General features: G+C 43.8%; 1 protein-coding gene across 1 annotated transcript in view; it reads left to right on the plus strand.

Annotated features, from left to right (window-relative positions):
- The window catches only part of TNFRSF8 (TNF receptor superfamily member 8), a 96,281-nt gene that overhangs the window by 45,039 nt on the left and 26,529 nt on the right, over positions 1–24,713 (plus strand). Inside the window, exon 3 of the mRNA XM_069242293.1 lies at positions 9,239–9,440. Within this exon, the coding sequence (XP_069098394.1) occupies positions 9,239–9,440 (202 nt within the window). The remainder of the gene's footprint in view (positions 1–9,238; positions 9,441–24,713) is intronic.

The following is a 24,713-nucleotide window of genomic DNA, read 5'->3' on the forward strand; positions in this document are numbered from 1 at the left end:
CTTGAATCTACCCTACTATCATTCACCTAATCTACCCCACTCCAGTCTTCCCAACTCCACTCTACCACACTCCACCCTAATCTACCCCACTCTACTCCAATCTACTCCTCTTCACTCCAATCTACTCCACTTCAATCTACCCCACTCCAATCTACCCCACTCAGCTCCAATTTAGCCCTAATCTACCCCAGTCCACTCTTTCCCGATCTAGTCCACTCCACTCCAGTCTACCCCAATACACCCCACTCCACTGTACCCTAAATTACCCCACTCCAGTCTACTCCACCCCAGTCCAATTTACCCCAATTCAGTCCAACCTACCTCAATTTACCCCACTCCACTCCAATCCGATCCAACCCAGACCACCCCAATTCAGTCTACTACACTGCTGTGTACCTCACTCCTGTCTACCTCAATCTACTCCATTCTAGTCTACTCCACTCTAGTACACCTCACTCTACCCCAATTTACCCCACTCATCCCACTGTAATCTACCCCACCCCATCCCAGTCTAGTATACTCCACTCCAATCCACCAAAATCGACCCCGTTCCAAACTACCCCAATCTACCCCACTCCATTTCAATCTACCCTACTATAATCCACCCAGTCTACCCCACTCCACTCCAATTTACCTCACTCCATTCTACCCCACCGCCCTCCAGTCTATCCCACTTTATCTCACTCCACTCTACCCCAGTCTACCCTGACCTACCCTATACCTACCTACCCCACTCCAATCCATCCCACTCCACCCCAATGTACCCCAATCTACCCCATTCTACCCCAATTTCCCATCTCAGTTCACTTACTAGGGGATAGTTGATTACTGAACCTATAAATCCTACTTGGCAGATCTGTTCAACCCCATCTGCCATTCAGCAGAACCGGCAGGTTTTCTCTGCATTATTTTATGGGAGCCTGGCCTTCCTACACCTTTCTAAATGCCTGGTTGACTGGTCTAGGGAACTCCAATAACACTAGGCATTATTTTATTTTGATTGTCTATTGTATTCTCTGACTGCACGCATCTGAGTTCCTTTACAGGTATCAGGAAAGGATTCAACATCACATTCTAATTCTGCAAATATATTCCTCTTGGGGTCAGATTCTTGATGGGGAAACAGGCATTTTCTCGACTTCCTTTCATCAGTCTGTCTAAGGAAGTGAGAGACCTGAGTTTCAGCATCAAGGAATCTTATTTAAAGTTTTTTATCACCCCTCATACAATTACAACGCTTTCCTCGCATCGTATTGATGTGTATCTACCTGTCTGAGACTCTGTTCCAGCTGGTGCATTTAGAAGAAAGCAGCTGTGGTTTTACAGCTGGAAACAAGCCCGAGCAGTTGTAGTTTTCTTCGGACCATCGGTTTGGGCCCAGAGCCTAAGGACTGTGTTATTAGAGCCAGGTGCTGGATATAAGCACTAATGGACGACGAGGCACACTTTTTTATTTGACTGGTCTTTTAATGGGACCTGTTATCAGCGCGTGGTGTCCCAACGCTGTTTAACATTTAAAGGTACAGATGTGATTTAAAAAAAAACAAAAAAAGGAAAACGGGACGCAAAGAAAAAGAGAATCATTTTTAAGGAGTAAGAAGAGGTTTCACGGACCACTACCTACTCCTACAAAGCCTTTTTGTCAACATTCTCAAATGGGAAGGGGAAACCTGGGGACCCCTTCCTGTTTGGGAGTGGCTTACCATCACTGTTGGATTGATAGTAAAATATGCGAGTTGGTTTCAGACTAACAATAATAATACATCCTATGAGGAATCAGCATTTGAAAGGGATACCCCTTTTAAATAACGATTCCATAATGTTTATTTAACCCATTTAACGATTCGGAAAACCTTTTCTGAATCGTTTATTGGGTTTGGTACATTACATACAATAAAGAGCATATTTACAAGCTCCTTGCCCCACACTAGTGTAATTTTTTGTGACACTAATGTGGCGTTAAGGAGGCCATTTCTCTGTGCAATCTTTACAGAGTGGTGCAATGCATGCATTGCGCCACTTTGTAACCCATTGCACCACATTATGCCTGCGCCAGGCATAATGTACGCGAGCGGGTATTCCCCCATTAGGAGTCCCAGAAAAATGGCACAGTGAAATTTACAAGATTTCACTGTGCCATTTTTCCCGTCATTTTTTATATCTTCCCAAAGCAGTCATTAATGTGACGATCCTGTTGTTTCCAATGGGCCTCCACACGCATTGCTGGACTAGCGCCATCATTTTTGCCACTTGTCGACCAATGGGCCACAATAGCATCAAAAATGTTGATGCTAATGTGCTCCATGGTGCACCATATTGTAAATATGGCACTACCATGGTGACGTTATGGAGCGCAGCAGGTGCAAGAAAAGTGGCGCATCATAGCTGATGAGCCACTTTGTTGTAAATGTGCCCCAAAGTGTATCAGAGTTCTTAAACCCTCAGATTTACCAAATCAGAGAGTTTGCGACTGGTAAAGCAATTCATACATCTGGCCCAAGGCCTTTGGTAGAGGGAGAAGCAATTTTATTTTATTCTGTCCATTGTTTGACAGTTGTCCACTTCACGGCTCTTCTGCCCATCCACAAACCTTACTCCTCCTCTTCTCTTCCAACCCAGCTCCCAGTAATCGAGAGCACTGAACAAATGATGATGACAAAGAAATTGTATAATATTGTTTATTGTCCTGTGTTGTCTTGCATTAGGCGTGTCCAGAGCTCACCCAGACAAGTTCTTCTTTTTCTCTGCCTCCTGGACAGTCTGCCCCTTTTTTTCCTTGCACCGCCTTCTCTTGTCAGATTTGCATCCTTCTCATTGGGTCTCCGTGCACAGTGGGATAGGCCAAGGCACGATGTGTCAGGATCATTAACGAATGGGTCTCGCCCTCTTTCTAAGATGTCAGTCACTAAGACATGATAGGTAGTAAAAAACCACTAAGCGTGCCATACTGCCTGTCTCTGCAAGCCATGCCCCTGACTGTCGATATGCATCAAGCTCTTCTCGTTATTTGTTCAAGTATTCACACCGATTGTTTCCCCTGAGCTCACGTAGTTCAGTAATAAATCAACACCTGCTGAGTTACATCCACCAGGATTGCCTTATTTGACTAATTAAAAGAAATAAAATATACATTTAAAACCAAATAACCGCATAAAAATCAAAACAATTATTCTGCATTTGGGACTATACTCAGATCTGTTTTTGCATAGCTTTTAGTTTCCAGCAGAAGATCCACAGTTTTTATGTTTACGAAAAGAATACGTCACAGATAGTTTTGTATGCTCGGCAAAACGTCACCTTTTAGAGAAATTTAGCAAAAACTATTTTAAAAAATGATGAAATGGAGATCCCTTAATTTCGCAACCATTCTGTCGCGAAATTTTGTGTAACGCTGTTCATAAATATTAGGACTTGGGTCACTGTTTTGCGTAAATTCCATATTGAGAGCTATGTTGTTTCTGTGTTGACCATAAGCAATTTCAAATCTTGACACATGACTTCTGTTTTATTCTAGGTTGCGACTGTCCCTTGGAATCCTGTGTAAGTACAGGCGCCGATATTCTCATGTACTAGCATTCTTGCTAATCTCACAGTGATGGGGGAGGGGCATCTGAAGAGATGGGGCTATGCGTCTGGATATGCCCAAAGACAGACTTAAAATGCATGTTTGATGATTCACTTATAAAGCAGCAGTTACAAGATAATTCTGCTAAGAGAAAAGGACACAACGTAGCAGTGCAGGGAATGAAAATAACAGAAGCGTTTATTGTAACTTTGCAGCCACTTAGTCTCGTGAAAGGCTCATTATCGACCGCTAGAGGGAGTATTGTATAAGAAACACATGCTAAAATCAAGAAGCACATTTTGAACTGCATTTTGGCCAGGGTTCAAGTCTAGAAATCGTATCCCTACATAAGAAATCACAGATAGGCATTTCCTATTTGCGATTTCTTGACAGGTTCAAGCCTAGAAATCGCATCCCTAAATAAGAAATCGCAAATAGGGATTTAACATTTGCGATTTCTTGAGACATGTACAAAGCATTTCCAAAATGCAAAATGAACATTTAGGAAATGCAATTTCTATCGACTTCAAGGTGATGGTCACATGTGCAATTTTGCTTTCTTTAAATTGCAATAGAACACACACATGCCCCTTGGGCATATGTGTGCTCTACATGTTCACCACTATTTTTGGGATGCACCAAGGGTGGCCTTGTGCCCATAGCCATCCTTGGTTTTGCATTTCCCAAATAGCGCTGTCCTAATAGGAATTCGCTTTTTGGGGAATGCAAAACTGGCCCATTGTCTCAAATGGCATGGGATTTCTTTTTTCCGATTTCCTGATAGCCATTCCTAAGTTTGTTCATAGCATTTTGCATTTCCTAAATAGCGATTTTTACGAAGACGCTATTTAGGGAATGCAAAATGGCGTTTTAGTACATCTGGCCCAAAGTTTTGTGCTCACGACAGCGACAGTAGTTCACTACCTGCAATGAGAACTTGCAGAACCCTGACTTCTTGGTGTTTCGTTCATGGAAAATTTAAAACTGATATTGATGGGCCTCCCTTCCCCAGTCCTCCCATCATGCAGGTCAAAGAAGGTTCATGATAAATCACCATACTGTACTTAATCAGACATCATTTTTTCATATTAAAGTCTTGACATGTTTGGTGTTGGACAGCCACAACCATTTTAATATTTACATAATTGTTTGAAATATCTGTGTATGAATAACACCAGACAGCTCAAATATTTAAATGTCAAAAAATGGGAGAAATGTCACTGCACCTGGATTATTAAATCCTACAATGGCATTGTGATCCAAAACCCAACACCCGTTGCCTCCGCTGCAGTGACTATTGTCAAACACGACTCCTTCCCCTTCTTACGAAGAGCAGTTCTTCACAAGAGATTAATGCTGGTAACTGCGTCCCTCCAAAATATTAGTTGGTTCCACTCAGTAGCATTTTAACCACTATGTTTGACCTATTTAAACGCCGAATTGGCTGGGTGGACCCTTGCTCCCCCTCTCAGGCTACATGTCCCTTCCCCAAGATTGTCTATTTAAAACACAGCAAACTAGCTACATTAGAAGTTCTAAAAACACCCAAGGCGTGTGAAAAAGTAGAAGCCATCTATCTTCTGGGGCCTAGCTGCTACCATACCAGACCTTTCATTGAGTCAATATAATACCCAACTCTGAGAACACAACACTGAGCACACAGATCTGAGGATTTCCTGTAATGACCCAAACCTAAGTAGTGCCCCAGGATCCTTTCAGTCAGGCTTGGTGCTGGGGTAGTGACACATGTGGGATCTTATTTAGGGCGAGGATCAATCAGAGGTTTGCTGTAGATCTCAGTCTCACTAATCAGGAAGCTGCTCTGGAGACCCTCAGAGAGCTGGAGTCATTAGCAGATGCCGTCCATGGCAGTGTGAATCCGAGTTCTTTTACTGCTAGAACTTCTGCATTCACTAGACGTGATAGCTCATCACTGTGTGGATTAATTTTGTTCACGTTTGTCTCTCACCTGTGCCCATTTATTCTGCGTCATCAAGTATGTTATTTTAATGCTAGTCCACTTTTCTTTTTTCTTGTGTTGTTTTCAGTTACCTATATCTGGTTTCATTTCTATTTGCCAGACTATATTGAATTGCACTGTTTTTATAACTGAACCCTATGTTCATACGTTTTTATTTTGTTCCCACGCTGCTGTTCCTCATGTGCGTGACTGGAAACAGGAAGGTACCATTGCTAGATATTGTTACAAAGACCTAATTTACATGAGCATTGCCTAAGAGAAGGTTCCAAAGAACAATACCAATATCAGGACATTCAGGGGCTGATTTAAGAGCCTCTAGCACCTCCTTGTGTCACATTGGTGTAATTTATTTTTACTCTAGTGTGGCCCAACGAGGCTAAATCACCATAGAAAATTTACAAAGCAGCGCAATACATGCATTGCACCACTTTCTAACCCTTTATGCTACATGCATTCCCCTGTTAGGGAGGCCGAAAACATGGCACAAAGAAATCTAAAAGATTTCTTTGCATCTTTTTTTTAAACACTTTTAACGCCTGCTCAGAACAGGAAGGCACCATTGTTTACAATGAGCCTCAATGGACTTTGTAGGATTAGCGTCAACATTTTTGACGCTAGTCCTGCAAAGCTCCGCTAGTTTCCTAACCACCGCCATAGTGCGCTGTATATTAAGTACGGTGAACACACGGTGGCGTTAGGGGGCGCTAAGGGGTGCAAGGAAAGTGGCACTGCACTATGTGCAGCACCACTTTCCTTAAATCAGGCTCTTATTGCCTTAAGGCAAGTGACTTTCTGATGCTCTCATGACTTATGCAGCCCTAGGGACAGTGAATCCAAATTATACTGGTCTGCAATGTTCTAGCTATTTATGCAATCTATGTCAAGAAGCAAATTCTTATTATTGCGTTAACTCGCATGAATAACTTTCCTATTTCAATTTTTCTGGTTTGTGAGGGGTGCTGCCGGGACAACCCTACTTCACTGCTGAGAAAAACAGATTCAAACAGCCCTACATTATGCAAGAGGAAGGAAACCCATGACGCGAGCAAGTATACATGGAGGTGCAGAGACAGTCAGTCTCTCTAGGGAGAGAGATATCCTTCCTTTTTGTAGATAGTGATGTTGCAAGATAGTGACAGCTTCCTCTTTTGAGAAGCGAGTTTGGCAATGGAAGCCAGTTGCTTTTCTAAAGTTATTGATGGCCATGGTTTTGGCTGTGTCTAGATCTGTCTTGATCAAATCTTGGATATGTTATGAAGCTACTGAGAGTAGATCATACTTAATTGAAACACCGAAGACCTATTTTAAGGGGAAAGTGAAAATCATCAAGGGCCAGATGTACAAAACCTTTTGGCATTCACAAATGGGCGTAATCACAGATTCAGGCCATTTGCGACTACTAAAAAGCATTTTTCTATGTACCTAGCCCCTATTTGTGATTCGGTGATCCCATGGACCACCACCTATTCTTAAAAATTGAAAAAGAAAAATGTCAGTTTTTGCTGGAAAACGGGCTGCATTTAAAAAAAAAAATTTTTTTATTAATAAAGCAATCACAGACATGGTGGTCTGCTGACCCCAGCAGACCACCATCCCTGTGATTCTTGCGATTCACAATGGGTTGCAAAGTGAGACCTACCTCATGAATATTAATTAGATAGGTCTATTTGCTTCCCAATGTGACTCGCATAATGTGCCACACACACATTGGTCCATGAGTGTTTGCGATTTCCTAATGGAGAATCGGAAAAATTTGCAATTAGGAAATAACAAACTGATTTTTTCATACATCTGGCCCCATATTTCTGGAGGGACTACTGAACATGGAGTGGAGTTCATGGCTGTCTTTCCTTCAAAATATTATCCCAACTATGAGTAAATTGAGGTGATGAATTGCACTACATATTCAATGTTTTCTGCACCAGTTGGAAGATTCTCAGTTCCATCCAAAGTCTCAATGAGGCCTGAATTTCCTCAATCTTAGCTTGTCTAGTTCCTTCAACAAGCTTCCACTTTCTCTGGCAATTCAATGGCTTCTGGTAGACTTTGAAGGGAACTGAAGATTCTCTCAATTTTGGAGAAAATTCTACGTATGAAGAAAAGTGTACTGTCTACGTTTTCTCATCATTGGAATATTACAGTGGTGGAAATGATGCTGACGGATTAAGGGCCAGATGTCTGAAATTCTTTTGCACTCGCAAACGGTGCGAGTCGCACAATTCGGCCGTTTGCGAGTGCAAAAAAGTGGTCTGCGATGCTTGAAAGGCATTCGCAGACCACAAATAAGAAATCGCAAAAAATGCGATTTCTTGCGTTGCGACCTGGTTTTAGCGAGTCGCAATTTACGATTCGCAAAATCCACATCGCAAGGAGATGCTGCAAAAATTCGCAAATTGCGATTTTTCGCAGAATGGCATTTTGCACATGCAAAATACCATGAAAAGAAACCAGGTGGCAACCTGGTGCAAAATTTAAAAATGCATTTAGAATGCATTTTTGAATTGAACATGTAAAGCACACATGCCCTTTTGGCATGTGTGCACCTTACATGTCCCCCAAAACATTTTTGGGGTGCAGCAGAGGGGGCATTAGGCCCCCAACACCCTGGGCTTTTGCATTTCCAAACTTGAGATTTCTGGTTCAGAAATCACAATTTTGGAAATGCAAAAAATTCGCAGCTATGGGCCAACAGGCCCATAGCTGCGAATGGGGCCGGTATCGCAATCTGCGATTCGGTAATAGCATTTGCGATTTTTAAGAAATCGCTATTTCCGAATCGCAAAGGGCCGTGATGATACATCTGGCCCTAAATTCTGTATTTGGAATTGCTCCATATTGTGGAAGAGTTTCACTTAGCAAGCTCAAAATGAGACCCAAGGAGTCCTCCCCTCAGCTGAGCTGCTTCTCTGATTCTTTCTCTTATTCACTGCTTGTGTTTTAAAAATAAATATTTGAGATGACCAGATCATTAAGATATGTGAGAGTGGGAAAGCTTTGGGTGGAGGTTTATTTGTAAATAACTGCCTAGTCTATGTGGGGAGGGAAATTGTCCTTCTGGGGGATACTAGTAGCACATTTTTAGAGATAACCTTATTTCTTTTATGTGACTCTGCCGCGTTCTGAGAGATTAACCACAATTCATTGAACGATCCAGGATAATTTATAGAGTAAGCCTGTAGCCTGACTCTTTACACCAATAGATGGCAGCTTCACCAATACTAAATAGAGTAGCAAAGTATAGAAATTTTACTAGGTGTGAGGGTTGGAGATGTGGCTAGACAGAGACACATCTAATAAAGCCAGAGGTATGGTTCGGCTGTGATGGAGGGAAGCATCGATGAAAAGAGAAAAAAGAGAACAAGAAAAGTAGAAAGTCACACACTGGTAAAAAAACAGGGGAAAAAGAGAGGGGGAGAGGAAGAAAAATTATATCAATATATCAAAGGAATCAGAGAAGCTTGCTCCTCTAGGGGAGCGGTATACAGACATTTATGCATATTGACCTTTGTCAGGGATCTTTTTTTCCGATATGGCATTAAAGCCCATTGCCCAATTGTCGAATCTGCTGTCCTCCAGAATGTGGATGTTAGACCCCAGACACTCTAGTGAAGCCCCTTAGAGGCTGCCTCTTCTGTAATCCTCCTTTAGTCCCCCCCATGTAATTCTTATTCTGTTGCATTTCTTCTCAATAGAGGACATGCCATCTGCAGAAAGTGGAGGTAGGACCTGGAATCAGACAACAACAGAGCTTCCAGGACCTAAGAGAAAGCAAAAGCCTTATTGAAGCATCTGAAGTTCATTCCAGCTGGGCACTGGATCAAGCAGACTTGGATGAGAGTGATGACATTCTTCAAGAGGAGACCAGAGGGGCGGAACAAACAAACAACCGCATTGGTGAGTACAGGAGCCTTTCTGGCTACTCAGTGACTGTTTCTTGAAAGACCTCAGGCAGAATCCTCACAGTTGAGATTCTTCTAGCCTGGTCCCGTTATGGCCCTTTGCTATCCTATCCTGAGAGAACACTAGCTACCAGTGTCTCACCCGGTAGTTTTTAGAGTTCTCTGTATTACTCATCACCCATAACCTCTCAAAATAGTGAACTATTCTGCAATATATATATATATATATATTTACACTTTAATACAGTGACAAAAATAAATTTTAAGCTGTTGATAAGCCACCAATGAATAATATACCAAATGCTACCCAAAACCCCACCTCTCAAAGCACTTTGCTCCTGAAAATCGCAAGATTCCTCTATAGATAATTCTCGAGCAATAGATCATTCTAAGATTCAAATTTTGCAACGTAGGCCTCTGCCCTGCATGCCTTTACTCCACAGAGCTTACAACAGGTTGACCTTCAGAATGAGTTGTAATACCATGTAGGGCTTCACAACACATACCTTTTCCACACAATGCAGTAGTGGTGTTTGAGATAGATAAATAGATAGATAGATGATAGATAGATAGATAGATAGATAGACAGATAGATAGATAGATAGATAGATAGATAGATAGATAGATAGATAGATAGATAGATAGATTGATTGATTTACCATTAGCACGAAAAGATTTCCGTTTAACTCCCAGCAAACAGATGTCTTCACCAGGTCTATTTACAAACTAAAGATCATTGTGTGGTCAAGATCTGCTGCCAGAGGAGCTAGAAATGTTAGTATTATCCACATATGTGCTGCTACATGACGCCAAATTTGCTTCCATATTCCCAAACAATTACATCATATTCTCTAAAATGCAATCATATGACCAAGAAGAGCTGCTACAGGATAAATTAGAGCTGCCACTTTCCCAAAAGTGTTACCATGTTCTCTGTAAGTTTCATAGTATATTGAAAATGCTCAGGCATATGCGTAAAATGTGTCATCAGGCGTCGCGTAGTGTGATCTTAAGATACAATAGTTATGGCATTGATGAAGCCATTGGGGATGTCATATCTGATGACACCAGTGATGTTACCATTGGTGGTACTTGCAATGGCATCATTAGGCAGTACGGGCTGATTGCTAAGACAATGTAGCTAACCATAATTGGTGATTTTAAGCTTTTTTATGTTTAAGATCATAAGCAATGCAGCCCTTCACTTTTAGAGTAATGCCCATGTTTTTGTGAAATACGTTAATACATGAATTAGCAGAGAAGTTGAGAATCTCTTTAGAATGTTTTTCAAAGATTTATTGAGTTTTGTAATTATATTCCTTTTGGGCCTATTCACTAATCTTTCATGCAACGCAATGCAACGCAGCAATCACATTTTCCGCGCTGCACTACGTGAAAGGGAGAGAGCAGAAATGATCTACGTTTATTCAATTATGGAGCATTTCTGCTCTTTTCACGTGCCAGCGCACTATGGGCCATACTTACGGCCTGGTTTGTGTCACTCTTGCAACACGCAGCATGGTGCAAGAGCAATGAAACCTAAAGTGAGATTTATGAAGCCATGCAAAGCCACCCTGCGTGACCCTGTGTGGCTTCCTACATCTCAAGTAATATGCTTTTTTCTCCTCGTTTTTTCCCCTCTTTCTATACGTGCTGCATTATGCAGCACACATAGAAAGAGGGAAATGCCTCTCAGGATTGTTTTTGTGCAGGAATGATGTCCCTTCCTGCACACAAACAGTCCTGCATACAAGGCAAGCACCCTTGCACCAATGTGTAAGGGTCCTTGCACTGGTGCTAGGAAGCCAAAAGGGCGACAGCGCAGGGGCAAATTAAAGGAATGCTCTGTATTACATAAATACAGCGCATTCCTGCCCTTTCCCTGTTATGCAGGGCAGCGCAGCAAGGGGACTTGCTGCACTGCCCTGTGCCACAAAGCCCATAAATATATGCCTATGTGCTGCCTAGCCCTAAAGCAGGCCCCCTTACTCTAAAGTGCAAGGGTGCCCGTGTCACAGGAAGGATTGTTTTTTTGCAGTAAGAGACACCTTCCTACACAAAATAATTCTTAGAGGCATTTTCCTCTTTCTATGTGTGCTGCAGAGTGCAGCACACTTGGAAAGAGGAAATTACAAGGAGCAAAATAATACATTTCTTCTTGTTACGTCTCACTGGGGAAGGCTTAGCATTTTGATGCATTCCCATGTTACTAGCTTTAGTAAATCTGAGAATGTGCAATCCATATGTGAATGCATGGTAATTCCCATGCTCCACCCATGAATGCCTACCAGCATGAAATGTAACGAGGCACAGCGCACATAGCTGTGTTGCGTTACGTTTTTTTACAAAGCTATGCAATGCGGCAAATCTCCCCTTGCAGTGATTTATAAATTGTACTGAAGCCTTTGCATTAAGGCCACACAAGGAAAATGAAAAGGGTTGATAATTTCGGGCCTTTTTCTGCTGTTAGAAGTTCATCAGGGCATGGCCATACACTATGTGACCTGATTGCAGGTGTGCCGAAGACCTATGCCCTGGATTTCCACAGGGTGTGCCACTTGGATGCATCAATTAGCATAGAAGCAGGCAATCTCTTTAAAATGTTTTTCAAAGATTCCTTGTAATAATAGACTTTGGGGCATTATAAGTAAAGTGGGGCTGCACACAATGTAGCACCACTTTTCTTGCGCCCTTTAGCACACCCTACCGCCACCATGTGTGCGCTATATTTAAAATAGGGCTCACCGTGGCGCAGGGTAGGGGGCAATAGCGTAACTGTTTTTCACACTATTGATGTACTCTGCAGGAGTAGCGCCAAAGTTTTGGCGCTACTCCTGGTGAGTACATAGAGCCCACTGTATTTAATAGCATGCCCCTTTTTAATGCCTGTTCCGAGTAGGCGTTAAAAGTGGCAAAAAAAATGACGCAAGGAAAAATCTCCTAGATTTCTTGCACCAATTTTTAAGCCACCCCTTATGGGGGAACTCCCCCTTTGCATGTATTATGTCTGGCACAGGCATGATGTAGCGCAAAGAAGTGGCACAATGCATTCATTGCGCCACTTTGTAAATATGGCACAGCGTTTTTGGCCTTGTAATGCCACATTAGAGTAAAAAATTACGCTAATGTGGTGTTAGAATGGCACTAGGGGATCTTAAATATGCCCCTTTGTTTGCTGCTGGTAGTTCCCCGGGCACGGCTCATTGACATGCACTATATGAACTGATTGAAGGTGTGCCCAAGACCCATGCCCTAGGTTCTGAGAGGGTGTGACTTGTGGCATTGCACTATGGGCACCAGGTCAAGGCAGGGCTTTAAGCCCTGACGTCCACCTAGCACCTATGCCAGCAATTCAAGTAGGGCATAGCCTGCTACTGTGCTGTACGGCCATGACCATTGACTGTGGCCTGATCCCAGTACATATGCCGTAAGTATGCCCACCTGTAGATTTGCCAAGAGAACACGAAGAACAGTCTATGGCCTCTAACATTGTTCTCCTCCCGGTACCTAAGGTATTCACGGGACATAGCACAGGGTGCAACAATCATAGTATCTGTACTTTGCCACCGGTACCCACTGTGTACAACCTAACACCATGGTGATTGCACACAAATGCTATGACTTTTGCACAAGTACCCCAGCTCTCTGCCTCTCATAGTACAGAAAGGCACAACCAGTCCAAACATACAGCAAGGCACGCATTCTAGCAGCAAGTGTTTGTTGATTTCTCCAGAGAACCATAGCATTTGATCTTCACTTAGTAATATTGGTAGGCAAATTTATTAAAATGTTGCACGGCAGCCAAAACTGTTGTGCTTCATTGCACCAGAAGAAAAGCACAGCGCAGAGGCATATCTACAAAGATTTGGCATTACTGTTGTCATTCCCTGCACTGGTGCTTAAACAAGTTAGTGCTACTCACACATCTTTACACCATTGTGCAAAGGAGTGCGCTTGATGCCTAGCATAGGATTTGTGCTGGAATGGTACCCTTCCAGTACACATTACTGTGCTTAGACCAGTGCCGGTGCCCAAAGCCCTCCTCTTAAACACGCGGCTGCTGCAATTAAATGTGTGAACACGGAATACTGAGGTAGCGTAATCCTGAAGCCATCACGGGCCTCTTTAATCAATTTACAGCCACTCCCTCCCCCATTAGCTCACTCTTGCAGCTTTTTCCAATTGTGACGCTTTTTCATGTTCCCTTCCTCTGTCTTTCCCATATGTGTCTTTTGCTCGCAGCAAATGATTGAGGCAGAAGAATTAGCCCCGGCCCTCAAAAATAAGTACCGGTGCTCAGCACCGGAAACAACAAGCACAAATTAAGCACTGGTTTAAGACTAAGATTAAAACCTTTCCTACGTTTCATGTGTGCTATATAGTGCAGCACACATGCAATGTGAGAAAAGTTTGGAGTAAAAATGTTTTCTCCAACGTAGCTCCTTCCCTGAGGAGGCGTGACTTTTTGGTGTAAAACCTTTTCTACCATTCTTATTCGATAGGGTTTTGCATAAAAAACTGTGTCATAGTGTGGGAGCGCCCATGTACCACTCATGGGATGCCCCCTTAAGGCAAAGTAGCTCAAAGTAGGACAAAATGGTATTTGTGTAACTTTACGGCTACTTTCCAATACAAATACAATTTTGAGATGGAAAGTAAATACTATATCAACACTTGACTCTTGTTTGCATCACTGTGACTTTGCACCGACACAAAGTGTTGATGCATCTGCCACTTGGGGGGTCATTCTGACCCTGGCGGCCGGTGGCCGCCAGGGCCACCGACCACGGGAGCACCGCCAACAGGCTGGCGGTGCTCCCACGAGCATTCTGACCGCGGCGGTTCAGCCGCGGTCAGAAGCGGCAAGTCGGCGGGCTCCCGCCGACTTACCGCTGCTCGGGGGAATCCTTCATGGCGGCAGAGCGCGCTCCGCCGCCATGAGGATTCTGACAGCCCATACCGCCATCCTGTTCATGGCGGGAAACCCGCCATGAACAGGATGGCGGTAGGGGGTGCCGCGGGGCCCCTGGGGGCCCCTGCCGTGCCCATGCCAATGGCATGGGCACGGCAGGGGCCCCCGTAAGAGGGCCCCGCAAAGTATTTCAGTGTCTGCCTTGCAGACACTGAAATACGCGACGGGTGCAACTGCACCCGTCGCACCCCTGCAACTACGCCGGCTCAATTCTGAGCCGGCGTCCTCGTTGCAGGGGCATTTCCTCTGGGCCGGCGGGCGCTCTTTCGGAGAGCGCCCGCCGGCCCAGAGGAAATGTTTAAATGGCCGCCGCGGTCTTTTGACCGCGGTGCGGTCATTTCACGGCGGTACCTTGGCGGACGGCCTCCGCCGTCCGCCAAGGTTAGAATCACCCCCTTGGTGTCTTCCACCTGGGATTCTGGACTGTGGACTCCCCTGCTGATTCAAGAGGAAGGATGAAACGGGACAAAAAACAGTACGAATTTAAGTTGATAGAATTTGATGTCAGAAAAGAGTTTGCAAGGCCATCCATGTCTTTGTGTTTTGCCTGCTGAAACAATACATACTTCTATCTTTGATTTCCCACAATATTGTTGTAAAAGAAGTGGCATTTTCACAACAGAATTATCTAACTTCTATCTGAAATTCTTACAGGCTGATTTCTTTGGTCAATAACAGGAGCATCTGAATCATACCTCTACCTAAGAAGCTTTGGGCCTCATTTACAACAAACTGGTGCATCGATCATGATGCTCCATTTTGCTTGCGCCGCCCTGCACCACCCTAATAACACCATGTTAGCACTGTATTTACAGTACAGCACACCATTACCCTTGTTAGCACAGCTGTCCCAGAATTTCTGTTGCAGTTGTGGCGCTTTGCTGGACTAGTGTTAAAAATGTTGGCGCAAGTCCAGCAACGCTAACGTGGCCCCATTGAAAACAGCACAGCATCACTTTAATGCCTATTCTGATCAGGCGTTAACAAATGATGCTAGAATGACGCAGTAAAATCTTGCACATTTCACTGCGCGATTCCTGTGGACATCCTAGCTGGGGCACGTCTCCCTTGAATACATTGTACCTGTCACAGGTATAACGTGGCGCAAGGGTTTACAAACTAGCGCAATGGTCCCATTGTGCCAGTTTGTAAATATGGCGCGGGTGGGGGACTGTTCAGTGCCACCATAGCGAAAAAAATGCTATGGCAGCAAAAGGGGCTTGTAAATAAGACCCTTTATCTCTTCTCTTTCCTTGGCTGTCCCTACAATAAGGCTCAGAAACTGACAATGAATGGAGGTGTTACATTATTTGGGGTACAAAGATCTTTCATTGACAACAGAACACAAGCACCAGCACATTCTACATTCTAAAGAAAGACATGATCAGCATACATATCAATGGATATGCATGCTACAGTTCTGCTGCAGCGTGGGCTGAGGAATGAGGTATTATGGTTCTGCACAGTACGTAGTTAGAGTTCTACCTTGAAATGCTGTAAGGGTTCCTATCCTGGTGGTCAGTAGCTGAGAGCTGTGCGAAGCAACATCTGCATCTCCAGGCTGCTAATATAGAACTTATTGGTGTGAACTGTTATCACTTAGCCTTACCATTCTTTGGATTTTTTAGAATCTTGATTTTGGATGTTGTTATTTGAATCATCTGGGCGGGTTCCGAACTTGAGTTCCGTTCCCGATCTATAGTTGGGAATCTCTGCACTGAGTCATTGTGTGCGGTTCTTGTTTTATTGAAATAAACACTTCGCCTCACCATTGGAAAAAAACATGTCCTTCCTGGAAAACTACAAATAGTTTGGCGACTAGTTGGACTTATTTCTTCACAAGAACGGCACAGTTTGGTTCCTCTGTTATGTGGCTACCCTTGTTATCCACTTTTTAGACCATGCCTTGTTTCGACTAGGGTGCCTTTGAAGTATGTCTACTTTCCTCTTCAAAATGTCAGCTTCCTCAATTTGGTATGCCCTATAACCTTTATAAACTAATTCTTCTGTGCAAGCTCATCAGCTTGAACCTGAAAGCTGACTGTCATATTCCTCAACAGTGTCAGTGTGAGATGCTCCATCAGCCTTCTTCTAAGGCATGGCCAGTGCATGTTCCATCCTGCAATTGTCTTTCACAAGACTCGTAGATCGAAGTGCAGTGACTTTGTTAGACTGTTTCTGCTTGCAAGGAAGCTCCACAAGAGAAGTGTTGCGGTTGAAAATCGCCGTGTCTGGTTTGTCTTGTTCACAGCAGTTAGTTCTGGTCAGCAAACCTCCTTGAAGCTCTCCTCTATTGGCAGCTCACCTTCGGCAGGCTGTAAGTGCAGCTTCCATTTGTGCAATTCTCTTACCACACCACTGGTTACAATTTTGCATCACCACAAGATTGGTAGACAGCTGCTGAACAGTTTCCTGGATTCGTCTAAAGGTTTTAACGTCTCACGGATTGGAAGAGCAGTCACTCTTTGGCTCTTTTTCCATTAACACTCTGCTTTTGCTCACTAGATCCAATTTTAATAGTCAAATATAGGTTGGATTTTGTTTACTCCTCTTGCCTGTGTGGCTTCTTTCACTATAACTTCTCAGTGTTATGCCTGTTATTGCGTGTGTTGACAGTGTGTAAAATTTTAATTTGCCAATCTCCTTTCTCCTGGAATTTGGGTCATCTAGATTAAAATGGAAATGGGTTCAGAACTTTCCTATATACTAGCAATTGATGTTATCCGATATGAGCCTGCTGGGAAAAAAGCCATATTATACAATTACCTAGGCATAGAGGGTTAGAAGACATTTGAACATTCATCTGTCATAGTACCTGATCCAGCTGAAGTGTTGGATGAATTTTCAGAAGCCACAAAAAGATTAGATTGCCATTTTAATGACGATCCTAACAAATTTGTGGAAAGATATAGGGGGTGATTCTGACCCCGGCGGTCAAGGACCGCATGGGCCGGGGTCGGCGGGAGCACCGCCAACAGGCTGGCGGTGCTCCGCAGGGCATTCTGACCGTGGCGGTACAGCCGCGGCCAGAAACGGAAAGTCGGCGGTGTACCGCCGACTTTCCGCTGCCCATGGGAATCCTCCATGGCGGCGCAGCTTGCTGCGCCGCCATGGGGATTCCGACCCCCTCACCGCCATACTGCTCCTGGCGGTTTCGACCGCCAGGAACAGGATGGCGGTGAGGGGTGTCAAGGGCCCCTGGGGGCCCCTGCAGTGCCCATGCCAATGGCATGGGCACTGCAGGGGCCCCCGTAAGAGGGCCCCACTTTGAATTTCAGTGTCTGCTCAGCAGACACTGAAATTCGCGACGGGTGCTACTGCACCCGTCGCACACCTTCCACTCCGCCGGCTCCATTAGGAGCCGGCTTCATCGTGGAAGGGTGTTTCCCACTGGGCTGGCGGGCGGCCTTTTGGCGGTCACCCGCCAGCCCAGTGGGAAACCCAGAATGACCGCCGCGGTCTTTTGACCGCGGTACGGTCTTCTGGCGGACCCAGCCAGGCCGGCGGCTACCGCCGCCGGCGGGGTCAGAATGACCCCCATAGATTCTTCACCAGGAATCAAAAGCAACTTGAATCTACTGATAGTTTTTTGGCTGACCTGAGGATTTTGGCATCAACATGCAAATTCAATGGTACTCTTGATAAATATTTGAGGGCTCAACTAGTTGTTAATTGTTATGATACGAGGACTTGAGAAAAGATATTATGTTGCAGAAACCCCTCCCAGAAAGAAACTCTAGATATAGCTAAGGGCTAGAGAGATCAATTCTGCCATTGTAGAACTTAGAAAGTTCAAGCATGGTGGTGACAGCAACAGTGTTCATGCAATAGCTACTAAAGCAGAGAATTCATCCTATACACCCACTTAGAATATAAAGTGGAAAAAGGTTAAGGACATTGTTAGAATGCCTTTTAGATGTGGTTCTAAGAGTCACATTGCTTTTCGTTCTTCTTGCCCTGCCATTGGAAAAGTATGCATGAAGTGCAAAAAACAGGTAATTTTGCATGGCAGTGTAAGAACATTTAAAAGTCATGTTTGTGAATGACCAACAGGTTTTGAGTGTGGGTGTGAGAAGTGAAGACACTGGACACAACAATAGGGTAGTTCTTTCTAGTATATTTTTGAGTCACAGCTTACAAGAAATAGCAAAGGTGATCCCATTTGCAAAATTAGAGTGGCAACAGAAATATTGAATGTAACTGCAGACTCTGGCTCTCCATATCTGATCAGTTGTGTTATTAGAAATGGCACCACCAGATTTTAGACCCACCTGACATATGAACAGTGGTATATTGTGGACAAGAGATAGACATGATGGGGTATTTCAATGAAACAATTGCGTTCAAAGACAGGGAGATTACTATGAACATATAAATGGTTAAATTATGTAATATTCTGTAGTGAAGGGATCAAGGATCTTTTCGTATGGTACTCAAGACTGACACTAATCATCCCATTTGGTAGAAGTGGACTCTGCTCCATGTGAGTCTTTAGAGGTACTCTGTAAGAAACACAAGTCTACCTTTGAGGGCCGAATGGGAGGCCTGAAAGTTTTTGCACATAAGATAGTTTTGAATCCAGAAGCAATACCAATGGTACATATGGTTTGGGGTGATCCATTGAGAATCAGGTCACAACTGAAAGTACATTTATCTAAACTCTGCCAGTATAAGGTGGTCGAACCCTTTGATTCTTTTCAATGGACTCCCCTGCTAGGTTTAGCCAAGAAAAACACAAGTGATTCAAGATTGTTCTTGAATGTAAGGTCAATCAATAAGTATATTATTGTAGATTGTTTCTCCTTGCCAAAAATATAGGAGATGTTGGCTCGACTGAGTGGTACTCAGATCTTTTCAACCCTTGACTTAAGAGCCCCTTATCATCAGGTTGATCTGACTGAAGACTCCTGTTCACTGATAGCATTTAATACTCCTTTTGGGACTTTCAAATTTTCACATGCTGGTCAGGCTAGCCTCTGCATCATCAGTTTTCCAAAAACGTCTTTTATCTCTTTGGTGATGCTAAACAGGTCATGGCTTATCAAGAGGACAGATTGATACTCATTAATACTGTTTAGGTACATCTTGAGGTACTGGATAAAGTCTTAAATATTCTGGGACGTCATGATATTACAGTACAACAGGCCAAATATCACTTTGCAGTGAACAAAGTAGATAACTTGGATCACTAGCTTTGAGCTCAAGGTAAAAAACCTTAGTTTAAGTTGTGTCAACTGTATCTGTGGAACTAATAAAAAAAAACTTTGAGAGATTAAAAGCAGGATTTTTGAGGCTCTATCTTTACAAAGATTTATGGATGAGTTTTCTTTCAGTTGTTGCTGTGGATACTAGTGTTATTGGTTTGGGTGCTGTGTTGAGTTAGGATCACAAAGGCAAAGAAACTAGTGTAGCTTTTGCATCTAGATGTGTTTCCTGTGCTGAACGTAATTGTAGCACAATTGAGAACGAAACCCTTGCTTGCATTGGGGCTGTTTGACTTTTTAGTTTCTGCAGGGTCATCCCCAATCTTTTTGCCTCCTGCCTCCTGTGTTTTCTGACCTGTTGCTGTTAGTTTTTGAACTCTGAGAACTTTACCACTGCTAACTAGTGCTAAAGTGCATATGCTCTCTGTCTAAATTGTATGGTTGATTGGTTTATCCATGATTGGCATATTTGATTTGCTAGTAAGTCCCTAGTAAGGTGCACTAGAGGTGCCAGGGCCTGTAAATCAAATGCTACTAGTGGGCCTGCAGCACTCGTTGTGCCACCCACATAAGTAGCTCTGTAATCATGTCTCAGACCTTCCATTGCAGTGTCTGTGTGTGCAGTTTTAACTGTAAATTCGACTTGGCAAGTGTACCCACTTGCCAGGCCTAAACCTTACCTTTTCTTACATGCCAGACACTCATAAGGTAGGCCCTGGGTAGCCCCAAGGGCAGGGTGCAGTGTATGGTTAAGGTAGGACATATAGTAATGTAGTTTATATGTCCTGACAGTGAAATATTGTTAAATTCGTTTTTCACTGTTGCAAGGCCTGTCCCTCTCATAGGTTAACATGGGGTCTACCTTTAAATCTGATTAAAGTGTAGATTCCCTTTGGGAGCGGATAGACATGTGGAGTTTGGGGTCTCTGAGCTCACAATTTAAAAATACATCTTTTAGTAAAGTTGGTTTTAAGATTGTGTATTTGAAAATGTCACTTTTATAAAGTGGACACTTTCTTGCCTATACCATTTCTGTGACTCTGCCTGTTTGTGGATTCCCTGTTTGGGTCAGTTTGACAGTTGGGCTGGTTGCACCTCACACTAGACAGTGACACAAAGGGAGCTGGGGTGTAGCCTGCATATCCTGATGAGCCATCTGTGCTAGGAGGGAGGGGAGGAGTGGTCACTCACACCTGAAAGGGCTGTGCCTGCCCTCACACAATGCAGCATCCAACCCCCTGGTGAGTGTCTGGGGCCTGGCCTGGGCAAGGCAGGATTTCACATTCAAAAGAGACTTTGCTTTGAAGTAGGCCTACTTCAAAGGAGAAATTGGGTATAAGAAGGGCACCCAAAACCACAGACTTGAGAAACACTTCTGGAACCAAGAGGAACCTCTGCCTGGAGAAGAGCTGAATAGCTGAGGAAGAAGAGCTGCCCTGCCTGTGACTGTGCTTTGTGGAGCTATCCTGCAGTTGCTGCTTCTGCCAGAGTAAGAGGGCAAAGACTGGACTTTGTGTGCCTTCTATCTTGAGAAGAAATCTCCAAGGGCTTGATCTAGAGCTTGCCTCCTGTTGTTTGAAGTCTCAGGGACAGCAAAGACTTCTCTCTGCCAGCACCTGGAGTCTCTGGAGAGACTCCTACTCTGCCCTGTGGTGCCCATCCAGTTCCTGGGACCCTGAAAGGAGAAGCTTGCAGCCTAAAGACAAGGAAATCCACGCACAGATCGCCATGCAGGGAAAAGATTGACGTGATTCCGATCTGCGACTAAAAAAACAATGCGCCGCTGGCTCAGCAGCTGAGAAACGATGCTCGCAGGAAATGCGACCGAAGAATCGATGCACCGAGCAGGAGAAACGACGCGCAGCATCGCTGACGGAGGCTGGGAGATCGCAACCTGCGCGGCGGGGTTTTCGGATCATCGTGCGGCTGGATTTCTGAGTCACACCCGCCCGTGCGGGGTTATTTTTGATGCACAACCGCACATGTGGGGTTATTTTTGACGCACACCAGGTACAATTTCACGCTAGCAGAGGTAGTGTGTGTTTAAAACTACTTAAAGACTCTTTTTGCATTTTTATTGCGAGCTTGACTTGTGTATGGTGGATTTTTGTCATTTTGGTCTTGTTTTGTTTAGATAAATATTTCCTATTGTTCTAAACTGGTGTTGTGTCATTTTGTAGTGTTTTCATTAAGTTGCTGTGTGTGTTGGTACAAATACTTTACACCTAGCACTCTGAAGTTAAGCCTACTGCTCTGCCAAGCTACCAAGGGGGTAAGCAGGGTTTAACTGAGGGTGATTCTCTTTTATCCTGACTAGAGTGAGGGTCCTTGCTTGAACAGGGGGTAACCTGACTGTCAACCAAAGACCCCATTTCTAACAGGGGCACAAATGATTTTCCCACTTACTTATAGAGGGGAAGAGTCACTTACCACAAACCGTAAGTATATTTATTTTAGTGTTAGGTAATGCAAGAACAAGAATAGTCAAGTTGTTAGCCAAAATGCATTAATTCAATTTTGTGGTCAGACTCAACCAAGGCCGATTTTTTTAATCAAGGTGTCCTGTAGAGAAAGTTAGGAGGATGAATGTGAATGTGTACCTGCTCTTCTTGAGAGTTTGGTGATTGCACCTGACGGCCCTCATTACGACCTTGGCAGTCCAATGTCCACCAGGGTCGTGGTGGCAGTCAGACCACCGCCAAGGCGGTGGTTGGCCCGCCACATTATGACCACAGCGATAGCGCCACCCTGGGGATTATGACTCCCTTCTCCGCCAGCGGTTTCATGGCAGACAGTGAACATTGTGACGCGTGCTGATGCACCCTACACACTACAGCATTGCCTCTGGCTCTATTATGAGCCGGAGACAATGCTATATACCTTCTCCCGGTGGGCCAGCAGGCTGATCTGACCCAGTGGGAAACTAGTAATGGGGATGGCAGGGAGGCAGCCGCAGTGGCGGCAACCTACCCATCATGACTTTGGCTGACAGGCTTTTCTTTCCACCGAAGTCAAAATGGGGGCCAAAGGGTTTGCACAGAAAGAGAGTGAGGAATGTTGTGTCTCAGACACACACTTGGGTAGGATCAAATAATTTGTTGCCCATCTATGACTCAAAGAAAATAGTTTTCCAGGTGAACTTTTACTTTTTTCAAAGTAAGAGATGAATTAAGCAGTAAAGGTGTCTTGTTGCTCAGAAGTAACAGGCTGGTCCTACTGGCAGGTATGGGGACCCGGTTAGTGGAGTTGGCAAATTAAACTCACACAGGTCGCACAGGTACTAAAAAGAAAGGTGAGATCTTACTATGAGTGGCCCAACATGAATGCTGAGATGGATGTGTACGTACTTTTGTTTCCTTCTTGCAAGGCTCTGACAAGTTGCTACAAACTCGTAAAACCCATATGACTCCAGTATAGTTTTTTACAAAAGTCCTTGGGAGAAATTAGGAATGGATTTGAGGGGTCTATCCACCAGTTAAGCAAGGGCATGAGGTATGCATTAGTAGTGGTGGATTACCATTCCCAATGGGTGTTTTATGAATTCATGAGGGAGCCAAAATATACTTGAAAATACTTATCACTGATATTGCAGCCCAACTTAAAGCTGCTTGTGACAGAATTTGGAATTATCACAACAGTCCTCATTTCACCACAGGTACCCCTGTTCAAGTTACTGAGCAGAAGAAATTCTGTCAAAAAGCCTTTATCATCCTGGATACTCCATAAGACCAAGGCTTACTTAGTGCATCCTTCCTCTTTGAGGTTGCTAAATGAGTGAGAACTATTTGCGAGAGAAGTAAAGTGAGGTATGATGAATTAAATAGCATCAAGGAGTAGATCTTCATGTCGGCCATGTGATGAAAATTAAGAGTCCTGGCCATATCGGAAATGGATCCTTGAAATGTTATCCCTCTACTAAAACCATCAGAATATCTAAACATGCTGTCTTGGGGAAGAAGGCAAATGGAAGTCTGAGAAAAGAGTTGCAGTACTGCAAAAGGGGAGCGGGATGAAGCTGATAGAGAGAGACCTGAAGAAATTCCAACTCAGAAATGGTGCCTCTATGGTACAAGATGGCTGCGTTTTTCTATGGTTGGTATAAGTACAAGTGACAAATTAACAGGTTTCTTTCAACTTGCTCACACTAATGGGAGTGTGTTGTGGGATGCCATAACTGAGTTGGTATGCAAGAATGTTAGTGTGGTTGGATCTATGAATGGGCCTTCTGACACCGAAAGAAATTGCAACTTCCTTTGGACAATGATAGGCCTAAGAGAATGTCATCCAAACCCAAACATTTTCAAGATTTTGTTTTGTATTGATATGTTTATGCTCTTCTTCAATGTTGGACTTTTCCTTCTGTATGTTGAGTTTAGCTGTTCACTGAAAGGGGGTTGGGCTTGTTGTATTTTGCTGTTTTTCAGCCTTATCTGTCTCTAGTTTTTTAAGTCTTCCTTAGGAGTACTGCTATTTGAGTCATCTTGTGGGGGTTCCTAACTTGAGTTCAGTTCCTGATCTGGAATTGAGAACATCTGCACTGAGACGTTGTCTGCTGCACTTGTTTCATTGAAGTAAACACTTAATTTGACCTTAGGAGGTCAGTGTGTACTTCCTGGAACTCTACATGCTTCAACTCAGCTTTGTTTCCTTCACCTTGCATTGCATTTTGCACAACAAATTTGGTGACAAATTTCAAGTTACTTACAATACCAAGAAGAAGAACCATATTTTACCAGTCATAGCAACTGGTCAGTTAAAATTCCTCTTATTATTCATGGTGTAAACCGTACTGGTACTGTATACCAAGTATTTGTTCCTTTCTTTACATGATGGCATGCTGGTGAGTTAGTTTAAATTAATTCCTTCAAACCTTGGGAACCTCCAGGATTCTGTTGCCCAAAGTATGAGTTTCATTCAGCAGTGCAGCTTCACACGCCTATTTCAAATTCAAAAGTACTGTCATCCCTGCTTTAGAGTAGTGTCTGCCTTGCTCCAAGCCCTTGCTTTATAGTCACTAATGAGCACTGCTCCTTGAAATACAAAAGAATTGGGTTATTAGTTGAGAGGGGTGACAGCCCCATTCAAGTTGCAA

The sequence above is a fragment of the Pleurodeles waltl genome, chromosome 6 (assembly GCF_031143425.1).
Source record: "Pleurodeles waltl isolate 20211129_DDA chromosome 6, aPleWal1.hap1.20221129, whole genome shotgun sequence".
Classification (NCBI taxonomy): Eukaryota; Metazoa; Chordata; class Amphibia; order Caudata; family Salamandridae; genus Pleurodeles; species Pleurodeles waltl.